The 11182-nt window shown below is 59.8% G+C and overlaps 1 protein-coding gene across 1 annotated transcript; it reads right to left on the reverse strand.

Moving 5' to 3' along the window:
• Positions 1 to 8050: 8050 nt before the first annotated feature.
• FOXD3 (forkhead box D3) lies at positions 8051 to 9891 on the reverse strand. Its single transcript, XM_056356671.1, has one exon. The coding sequence runs from the start codon at positions 9754 to 9756 to the stop codon at positions 8542 to 8544; it is 1215 nt and encodes a 404-aa protein (XP_056212646.1). The 5' UTR covers positions 9757 to 9891; the 3' UTR covers positions 8051 to 8541.
• Between the last annotated feature and the right edge of the window lie 1291 nt (positions 9892 to 11182).

The raw sequence follows: 11182 nt of genomic DNA on the forward strand, positions 1-11182 counted from the left end.
TTTACCTCAGGAGTCGCGGCGGCGTACGGGCCTGGCCGGCGCCGGGCCGCCTGCCCGCCGCGGAGGCCGGGGCTGGCACAAGTGGACGCGCCCGCACCCTGGCTGCGCTGCTCACGCGTCCCGCCACGGCACCGGGAGCGCTCACCGCGCCGCTGCGGCGACTGGGGGAGCGGGGGAGTGTAGTAGCCGGTATTACCGGTGAAAAGCCCTGCCGTGAAGCCTGGCTTTGCCTTCAGGCGACGGCTCTTAAGTGTGTGTTTGGGGAGCAGCTGGAGGGCCTGTGCGTGTGGGGGTGGGAGGCAGCTCCTCAGCCGCGGGGAGACAGCACCTTGGAACCGGCAATTGTACACACCACAGGCCTCTCACAGCCCCTCAGTTTTACCCTCTTTGATCCTCTTGGAGGGCTTGACAAAGTACATAGCATAACATACACGATCCTACATCATTGTTGCACAACCCTTACCGATATTTAAAAGTACAGTCTGTTTTTTCTTAGATTGGTCCGTTTTTCTTCTAGTTGTGTAACTGAGGTGGGGATACAAATTTGAGTAGAAAACTGATTATTGTTAAAACTGACACCACGTACTGAGGTTTTCGTGGCCAGACCTTCCAGATGAGCCGCCAGCAGTGCTGTCCTTGGACTGCAGTCCAAACACAACTGCTACAAAATGAAGTACGGTCAAAAAGTATCTGATTGCTTATAATATAAACATTAAAGTAACCAAAGATGATAGGAAAACAAATTTCTTAATAGATTTCTTTTTTTTAGATGCATGTCATGGTTTAACCCCGGCCGGCAACCAAGCACCACGCAGCCACTTACTCATTCCCCCTCACCCATGGGGGGATGGGGAGGAGAATTGGAAAGGAATGTAAAACTCAGAGGTTGAGATAAGAATAATTTAATAGGTAAAGCAAAAGCCCCACATGCAAACAAAGCAAAGAATTCATTCACCGCTTCCCATGGGCAGGCAGGTGTTCAGCCATCCCCAGGAAAGCCGGGCTCCATCACGCCTAACGGTTACTCACAAGACAAACGCTATAATGCCAAATGTTCCCCCCTTCCTCCTCCTTCCCCCAGAGTTTATATACTCAGCGTGATGTCATACGGTATGGAATACCCCTTTGGCTAGTCTGGGCCAGCTGTCCTGGCTGTGTCCCCTCCCAAGTTTCCCGTGCCACTCCAGCCCTCTTGCTGGCTGGACCCAAGAAACCAAAAAGTCCTTAATTTAGTATAAACTTTACCCAGCAACAACTAAAACCATCAGTGTGCTATCAACATTGTTCTCACACCAAATCCAAAACACAGCACTGCACCAGCTGCTAAGAAGAAAATTAACTCCATCCCAGCTGAAACCAGGACAATGCGCCGAGTTGTTCCTAAAGTATATAAACACTAGGCAACACACAGTACTGCATACCACCAGCCATGGCTTTTCTTCCTTGGAAGTTCTTCCAGTGCAACCACATATAAAATACTCATTTCCACTATCCCAACGTCTTTTCATTCGACTGCAATGACTCAGACATCCTGGTCCCTCTTAAACCTGCCATAATCTCAGCATTCTGGGCAACTGCCACTTGTGTTACCTAGGGCAGGATGGTATGAAGAGACTGGAAGTTTGTGGGCTAACACAGGTAGACAGAAAAATCATTCTGGTCTGCTGGCCTGTCAAGGTGTTTGGAGCCATAATCCTATTGAAAATGGCGGATTATGTTTATCAAATTTTACATATCTTACCTAAGTTTGTTAGACTCTATCAGTCATATTGCTGCTAAGGAAAATGCTTCCATTTTAGGATATTAGTAAGATCCTAAGGGTTGCCTGGAGATGACAAATCTGTGAAAAAAGCATAGTCCTAAAAATCTTCCAGCTACGAGGTAGGTTAGAAGACGGGAAGAGTTATGCTGCCCGAACCCTACTGTGGCTTTAGCGTGGTATATGACACTGAAAACGCCATGCAAAGTGAATTCCCATCCTAAGCCTGGGGAGAATCACCAGGGCAGGTTCCTATTTCAATTTCTCCTCTCCCAGCCCCTCTCTCCTTTCCTTCTAGTCTTCCCTTCAGGATTTTCCATGCCCGGAATTCCCTAAAGCCCTCTCCCAAACCGTGAGGCCAAGGAACCAAGCCTGTGAGTGTTGCCTCTGTGGGCTCCTACTGCAAGAAAAAAGAAAAAAAAGAGTTTTTAGGTTTTACCTTGCAGGTTATTGATCATTTGGTCCTGGAGCCGGTATGGGTGAGCAGGAGCACACAGCTGCACATTCAAGTGCGTTATTTCAATTAGCTGAGCCCTCTTTGTTGCAAGGTGAAATCATTCACTCCCCGGGAAAGGTTTTTTTATTGAATGCTTTCTAAATACTTGCATTGGTCACGTCGCCCGGCATTGAGTCTCTGTCACTAGTATTTCTGCGGTGACTTTGACCAGATCAATGACTGGAAAAGGCATTAAGGACACATTGATGCCGCGGGGTAGTAGACTAGCAGGGCTTGGGTTTGGTTCTCGGTAGTAAAAAGAAACCGATATTGAGCAGCTAAAGGGCTTCTCGGAGCCCTTGGTCCTCGGGAGGCTTCAGCCGGGCTGCTGCCTCGGCTGCTCCACCCCGGCTCTCAGGGCTGACGGGGGTACGGCAAATATCTCCCGGGTATTCCGTAAATTTGGAGTGAAATGCGGTCAGAATAACGAGAAAGTCTTTCCTAAGGCAGGCGGGAGCCCTGGAAGGGGCTGCGGCTATAAAAAGTTCCTTTCCAACTCCTCTAGGATTTAGTTTCTGAGCGGAGCCGTGGTGCAAGAGCGAGCGGGGAAACAAACTCCGCAGACGTTTGCAGTTGCCGATTCCCAGTCCGACCTTTCCCCGGGCTTCCCACGCTATAAAATCGCCCGGAATGTAGGGGCACGTTTGTCAGGCTGGGAGAGGCGGTGGGTGCGGGCAGCCGGGCGGTGAGAGCCCTGCGCTGACGGGCTGCGGTGGCCGCGCTTCTTTGGCATCCTCGTTTCCCTAGCACGAGCAGCGGGGACCGCGGTTGAAGCCACTGCTAGAGCCTGCAGGAATGTTGATTTTTTTTTTTCTTAATAATTAGAAAGGCTGGAGGGTTTGGGTTGTTTCCTCCAATTCCCGCCATTCTGTGGGCAGGCAGTGCTGGGGGGGTGGCCGCTGGGGGACTGCGGGACTCCCCCAGCCCGGCCCGGGGACTCCCCGCCGGGAAGGCTCCTACCTCCGCGCCGGGGAGGTGCTCCCGGCCCCCCGCGGAGCAGGGAGAGTTTCAGGAGAGGGAGAGGTTGAGCGGTTTTCCCGTGTCCCGGGTTTTCCCATTTTGCTGAAGCTCAAGGAAACGGGGATTTTCTTGAACCTGGAGTTCAAGGACGCTACCTCTCACATTTTCCTGTCTTAATAAAGTCGCGAAGTGCCTACTTTCTCAGCTTGCTTACCAAATCCTGAATTAATAAAGTTTACTTAGTTATTTAAATAGACTAAATGTCACATTTTAAATGGAAGGGGAAGGTTCTACCTTGCTGACCTATTTTTCATTTCTGATTTAGAAAAAGGCAAGATTAGCATGGATATTGCATTTTCAAGGACCTCGCCACTATTAAATAGACTGTTAAGTGCATTTTATGGCTGAAGAGTCTGTTCCCAGTTCAGTCTGGAAGACGTGCTAAGTTCATCTCTACCTGCTACATTGAACATTCACTGACTAAAATACTTTCTGTGGATGTAATACCTATGCTCTGTATCTTTTAAGTACATAACGCTTAATGTTTTAAGACTAGTAAAACGTAATTCAATAAAAGTCCCTGGAACAGAAGTGGTGTCTCTCAAGAAAACTGTACCGCGGGTGCTAGTGCAGTTGCGCGGGTTCCCGGCGCGGTGAGAGGTGACACCCCGGAGAGGAAGGCTGCGGGGTGACACGGCTGCTCACGGCTCCGAGCGGAAGGTTAAGCCCCGCGGAGGTTTCAGCGGCCGCGTACCGAACGCCGCCGCGGAGGGACGCGCCGTGCCCGAGCGAGCCCCGGCCGCAGCCGCGGACCCGCAGGGCCGGGCGGCGCAACTTCCGCGCGCTCCTCGCGGCGTTGCCGCCGCCGCCGCCTTTTCGCACCGCTTGGCTGCAGATCCCCGGGTGGCGCGGCCGGTGGCGCGGCCGGTGCCCCCCGCCCGGCCCGCGGTGCCCCCACGGGAGCAGGCGGGGACGGGCCCGCAGCGCGCCTCAGACACCAGGGAGCTTCTGAAAACTGCCCGGTGGGCCCCGGAGGCTAAATCCCATCGAATTCCCTCGGGAACTGCCCCCCAGCCCCGCAGCGGGGGGTGGACACTCACCCCCCCCACCCCCCCCGCCCCAAGGAAGTCTCTGTTGTATGTTTCCCGGAGCGGGAGGCCCCCGAGAGCCCCCACGGCACTTCCCCACCCGCAGCGCTCCCCCTCCTTCCTTTGGTTTCTGGCCCGGGGCGGGGGGGGCACACCGGGGCCGGGCGGGAGCGGCCCCGGGCCTCCCCCGTGGGAGCGGCACCGCCGGGGATTTGCGGGGTGGTCACCCGGGCAAACACTTGCCCGTGTCCCTAGGGTTCCTGGTTTCTCCAGTGGATGCTTCCCTCCGGCCACCCCCCCGTGGGACCGAGAAGGAAAGCTCTCCGACGGGCATCTCCCCCCTGCTCCCCCCTGCCCCCGACACCCCCCTCCGGGGACACTCCCGACAGTGCCCCCTCGGCGGTGACCGGCAAACCGCCTTCAGTTCTGCCGCCCCGCAGCACCGGAGCGGGGGCTCCAATCCCAACCCCACCCCCCCGCTGCCCCCGGGTCCCGGTTGTGCCCTCGGTGCTGCCAGCTGCGGAGAGGGGGGGGGGGGGGGAGGGAGGGGCACGAACGCTGGGGGCTCCGTCCTGAGGCACAACGCCCACGGGCGATATTTGTTTTTTAAAAACCCACAAAAACGCTTTTCCTGCCTTTTCAAATGCTCGCCGCAGCCTTCCAACACCCATGAGCCTGTAACTTTCAGCCCAGCTCTGTGCCCGGGGGGAAATCAATGATGCTATAAATAGGCGGCGCTGAGAGCTGGAGCGCGGGGACGCAGCACACACCCCCCGGCCGCGCACCTTCCGCGGCCACGCAAGCGAGAGGGTTCCCCGGGAAACCCGCATCAGCTGAGGGAATGGCCCTGACGAGCCCATCGCATCATATTTTTTTTTCCAAGCAACGTGGTGGTTTGGAGGATTAGGGCCAGATCCTGTCGCCAGCCTATTTATTGTGGGAGGGAGCGGCGGGGCCTCAACTGTGATAAATAACGGGGGGGTGGGGGTGTCGGGCCGGGGGTGGGGTGGCTCTGGGTAAACTCTCCGGGTTGCGAGGATGGTCATTTTCCCGGGGCATAGGATCCACTTACTTTCAATACACCCCAGGGACCGACACGACACGTCTGGCACCAATAGGCATCTGTCACCGACCGTGTCAAGTTTTGCCATACGCGTCGAACAAGTTTGTGGAAGGAAGAAAATACATGAAAGAACAAGAAAAAGCCTTTCTGTGGTGTGGGTGAAGCGGACGGCCGCGGAAAGGTCGTCGGGAGCTGGTGCCCGGCTGTCCCCGGCCTGCTGCTGCTCCCGGCCCAGCTCCGTGTCCCGCTCCGCTGGGCAGCACCGCGCCGTGGAAGCCGCTCGCCGGCCCGCTGCAAGCGCTCCCCCACCTAGGGACCGACTTCCCGCCCCGTCGCCGCCCCGGGGCCCCCGAGCCTTGCCGGTAGCGTTGCGTGACCCGCCGGGACGCCCCGTCGGGCCGCTCCTTGCAAGAGCGCGCCCGGCCCAGTCCCACCCCGGGCCGCTCCGGGTACCGCAGGTGCTCCCGGTACCCCCTCCCCGGGGGTGCTGCCGGCCCCGGGGCTGCGAGGATGTTCCCGACTCCGGAGGCTGCGGGTGTTCCCGACGCCGGGGGCTGCGGGGTGCTGCCGGCGCCGGGGGGGCGCCGGTTCCCCGAGGTTGCGGCGGTAGCTGCCGCGCCCCCTGCAGGCCCCGAAGCGCCACTGCAGCCCCCGCCGCCGCCGCCGCTACCGGGAACCCTCACCTGCCCGCAGGGCGCCCGCTGCCGCCCCCCGCGCCGAACGGGGGTGAGCTCGCTGCCGCCGCCGAGGTCCTTGCCGAGCCCCGCGCCCTCCCAGTGCGGCCCGGCCCCGGGAGCCGCCACCCCTTCCCCGGGAGAGGCTTCCCCGGTGCCGCGGGGTCCTGCCGGCCGCTCTCCTCGGCGATCGGGGTGAAAAGCGGCGGGGAGAAGGGCAGGCCGGCGGTAACGGAGGGAGCAGCGCTTCCCGGGGAGGCGGCGGGGAGGAAAGTTGCCGGTTCCGCCGCCGCCGGGGCGCAGATGCCGAGCTCGAGGTATTGCTGCTATGTGGGGAAATATGAGCGAGTAATTTTATAAGTAACAAAGGCCGGGGAATGGAATGAGCCCCTGTTATCCGGTGTCCTCTGGAAGCCCTGGATCAGCAGCTTCTTGAGCCTAAAAGTGAATTCAAGAAGAGGCTCCTTTCCCTTTTCCCAGGGGTATCCGCTAAATATAGAAATAACCTCCGCGCGTGTTGCGCACATCACCTACCATTTGCTGTTTGTGTAGAACCGATTAGCCAGACACAACTGTGAAACAACTTGTTACTTTTATAGCCGCCACGCACACACGGATTTAGCCCCGTCGGGTCCGGCCGGCAGCGCAGCCGCCGCGGTGCCCATGTAGGGCCCTGCCTGCAGCCGAGCCCCGCTCGCTTCAGGTGCCTCTTCTCCCTTTTCGTGTCAGACGATTAGCGAGTCCTTATTTATAAAGTTCAAACTATCTCATCACCGGGCTGCTTGTTTTATTTTAGTCTATGAATGCGGAGGTATAAATATTTACTTAGGAAGAAATAATATTTACTGCTTACCAGGAAAGCAAGGACACCGTTATTTATTTATTTTTTATTTTTTTGTTTGGTGGTGGGGTTTTTGTTTGCTGCTTTTTTGTTGTTTTTTTTTTTTTTTTAATCCCAGCCGATGTGAGGTGAAACAAGCGCCTCGTCCTGTACCTCCCGCAGCCAAGCCCGGCGCCCGCCGCATCCCGCCTGCATTTTACGCCGCCGATTTTCCTAACAAAGCGAATTATTTGGGCGGAAAAGCAAAATCCACGAAGGTTTCCAAAGGCGACGAAAATTCAACGTTTTGCAAGGGAGAGAATAAAGTGCCGACGGCTGTCAGCGCCCACAGACCGAGTGCCCGAGACCTTGCCAGGCTAAGCCCCCCAAAGCGGCGTCTGAAATACCGTAACGCGCTACACGTTATTATTATTATTATTTTTATCTTGGCGGTCTCTTTATATTAGCGCCGAAAATGCACGCAAATGTGCATTTTTTTCCGCAGCTGCCCTTAAAACTCAAGTTATTAGAAATGGGCTGGGAAAGGCCGTTCCCTTTCCCTGGGAGCGCAGAGCCGCTGCTTTATCACCGATTATTTTCCGTATCTAAACGAAAGATCCGCGCGGGCACGGCTTGAATTTTTATTCCCCCACCCCTTACAAAATAAATAGTAAACCTTGCTTAGATCGCCCCAACGGGTTTTATTTAAAAACCATTTAATTTATTATTAGCCACGAAAGCCAACCCAAAGCGTACCTATTCCGGCCGGGAAGGGGCAGGATCCCGCAGCGCCGGGATGCGAAGCCGAAGTCAGGCTGAGAAAAAAATTAATATATTTAGGGGAAAATTACGGCACGGCTGAAGGAGCCTGGGATCTGCCGGGGAAGGTTTAATTTCGCAGGAATCGCTGCGGTGTGGTCCCGCCGCGGCGGGCGATCCGGCACCCGGCAGGGCCGGTGGCTCTTGGCTCTGGCAGCGCGGCCGCGGCCGGCGCATCCCGAACGCACGGGGCCGTGGGAAACCCGCACCGCACCGCTCCGCGCCCGGCGCAGCCCCCACCCGCAGGAAGCAGAGGGCCGGCGCTCCGCGGCCACACCGCTCCCGCACTGGGTGCTCCAGCCTCGGCGGCCCCGCAGCTCGCACCGCGGGCGGGCGCTCGGAGAGACGCCTCTCATACAAAGACGGGCAGAGCATTTTAAAAATTTATTTACAAAGTTGTGTACAACACGAAGGGATAACATTTAGAATACATATATTCATTCATATATAAACAGACTTCTATAATAGAATGACAGCGTTTTCCTCCTTTCTTTTTTTTCTCCAAAATTTTTTTTGTTTTTGTTCGTTCGTTTAATATTTAAAATTTCCCCCGCTTATTTTTTTAATACATTTTTTTTTCTCTCGTTTGTTCGTTTATTTCGGATAAAACCGCTCGGAGCGCCGGAACCTTCAAAAAAAGTGAAAGTTCGCAGCTCCTAATCGCGACCGTCATTTCGCCTCTTTAGAAAAATAAAAACCCCGAAAGCAACGTCAGTGATTTTTGATACAAATATGTACAAGCGGCGGCGGCGGGGGCCGCCGCCCGCTGCTCGGAGCCCGGGCGCGCCGGTGGCGGAGCCCCGAGGGGGCGGCCGCCGGCGGCGGGGCTCTGCGGGAACGGGCCGGGGACGAGTGCCCGGGGCTACTGCGCCGGCCACTTGGCCTGCACGGCGGCGGCGGGGGCGGCGGGTTGCAGGAACTGCCCCGCGATGATGTTGGTAGGCACGCTGAGGATGGGGGCGATGGCGGCGGTGGTCCTGGCCAGCGCCAGCGGCTGGTGGGCCATCAGGGCCGACTGCACGGTGACGGGCGGCCGCAGGAAAGTCTGGGCGCTGGCAGCCGAGCTGGCGGCCGGGACGCCGATGATGTTCTCGATGCTGAAGGAGGGGCGGCTGCTGGGCTCCGACTTGACGATGGAGCCGGCGGCGCCCAGGCTGTTGAGCTGCAGCTGGAGGCTGGGGCTGAGCTGGGAGTTGAAGGCTTTGCGGCTGAGCTCGCTGGACGGCAGCAGCGGCACGGCGGGCGGCAGCATGGGCCCCACGGGCGGGATGTAGGGGTACTGCAGCGCGGCGGCGGCGGCCGCCGGGTGGGTGTAGGCGCCGGGGTGCAGCCCGTAGGGGCGGCCGTAGGGGCCGGCGAGGCCGTAGGCGCCGAAGCCCTGCATCATCAGTGCCGTCTGGTCCCGCAGGTGCTCCTGCTGGTGCCGCTTGAAGCGCTTCCTGCGGCGGAGGAAGCTGCCGTTGTCGAACATGTCCTCGGACTGCGGGTCCAGCGTCCAGTAGTTGCCCTTGCCCGGGTTGCCGGGCTCCCGGGGGATCTTGACGAAGCAGTCGTTGAGGGAGAGGTTGTGGCGGATGCTGTTCTGCCAGGCGGGGAACTTCTCCCGGTAGTAGGGGAAGCGGTTGCTGATGAACTCGCAGATGCCGCTGAGCGTCAGCTTCTTCTGCGGGCTCTGCAGGATGGCCATGGTGATCAGGGCGATGTAGGAGTAGGGCGGCTTCACCAGGCTGCTCTTGGGCTTGCTCTGCCCCGCCGCACCGCCGCCGCCGCCGCCGCTGGCCCCCTCCTCGCCGCCCCCCTTGCCGCCCTCGGCCGCGCCGCCGGGGGCCGCCTCGGCCGGGCTGCCGCTGCCGCTGCTGCCGCTCTCCGCGCCGGCGCCCGCCTCCGCGGGCAGCGCCAGCTCCGCCGCCTCGTCCAGCGGCAGGCGCGGCAGGGCGGCGGGGCTGCCGGCCTCGCCGTCGCTGTCCTTGCCCAGCCCGTCGTCGCCCTCGCCCACCACGTCGATATCCACATCCTCGGCCGCCGGGACGGTGGGGCCGGACATGTCGCTGGCGCTGCCGCCGCCCGACAGGGTCATCCCCGCTCGGCGGACGGGGCGCGGCGGCGGGGCCTCCCGCCCGCACCCGGCGGCGCGGCGGGCTCCCCCCGCGCCCCCCTCCCGCCGCTCCTCCGACCGGCCCCTGGGGCTAGACCCGAGCGGCCCGGCTGCGCCCCGCGGCGCCGTCCCCGCGGGGCATGGGGCGGCCGCGCCCGCTCCTCTCCCGTCCGCGGCGTCCCGCGGCGCGGGGCTGCCCTGGCGGCCCGGTCACCTCCGGCTGCGCGCCCCGCTCCCGGGCATCGGGGGTCAGGCGGCGACGCTGGCTCCCGCCCGCCGCGATGGGCGCCCGCGGGCGCCGGGCATGGGGCCGCCGCGGCTCCGCGGCCGCCCGCCGCTCCACCGCTCCGCTCCGCGGCCCCGCCGCGCACCGCTCCGCCGCCCCTGGCGCCGCTTTTTTTTTTTTTTTTTTCCTCCTCTTTCCCCGATTGTTTTTTTTCCCCCCCTTGGCGGAGGGAGGGGACGGAGCTCCCGGCGGCCGGGCGGGGCGGGGGCAGGAGGCCGGGGCGTCGCGGGGCCTCGCTCGCCACTTTGGAAGCGCGGCGGTCCGGACTGCCTGATAGATTACTTTCCCGTTAAAGATATACTCGGAGGCGGCGCCACGTGACCGCGTGACGTCAGGCGCCCCGCTGTGAAGTCATGCAAAACTCGAGTTGTTTCATGGACTGTCAACAAAGAGCAGCGGCGGCTCCGCTCGGCCCGCCCGTCCCGTCGGGCCGCCCGCCTGCCCGCCCCGCCGGGCCCCCGCCGCCCGCCGGCCCCGCCGCCCCCGGCAGCCATCCCCCGCGGCCCTGCGCCGACGAGTTGCCGCCGCTCCCGGTGCGGCGGACCCGGAGGCCGCCGCGGTGCGCTCGGCAGCGGCCGCCCCGGCCCAGCGCGGGGCTCAGCGGATGCGCCGCCGTAATAGCGCTTAATCCCACCAAGTTTGGGCTCTGGAAGCACTTTTCCGTGCTTTCCTCTTTTTTTATTTTTTTTTTCTTTCAGCAGCAGCACCGGCTGGGAACGGAAGATCAGAGAATGGCTATTGATTAATCTATTAGGTTAGTTGCAGGGAGAAATAAAAAAGACGTAAAATAACAAAGGGAAACTATAAATAAAGAAGCTTTTAGCCGGTTCCTTTTTTTTTTTCCTCTTTTTTCTTTTTCCTTTTTTTCTTTTTTTTTTTTTTTTTTCTAGAGGTGTTAACGACTTAATCATTGCGGGCTTTAGCATATGAAAAAGTAGGAAATGAGGGAGTGTGTGTGAATGTGAGGACCGTATTGACGCGGCCCCAGGTAAGCCCCGGCCCGGGGAGAGGCGCCCGGCGGGGCGGGAGGGGGCCCGGCCGCCCACCCTTGCCCCGGTGTGCCCAGGAGCAGGACCCCCCGCCCGGGACCTTGGCCGCGGGTGGCTCCCGGAGCTTCGCTGC

The sequence above is a fragment of the Falco biarmicus genome, chromosome 11 (genome assembly GCF_023638135.1).
Source record: "Falco biarmicus isolate bFalBia1 chromosome 11, bFalBia1.pri, whole genome shotgun sequence".
In the NCBI taxonomy this organism is placed as follows: Eukaryota; Metazoa; Chordata; class Aves; order Falconiformes; family Falconidae; genus Falco; species Falco biarmicus.

Excerpts from the sequence above, each read along its gene's own strand:
- FOXD3 (XM_056356671.1), bottom strand. The coding sequence starts at position 9,756 with ATGACCCTGTCGGGCGGCGGCAGCGCCAGCGACATGTCCGGCCCCACC.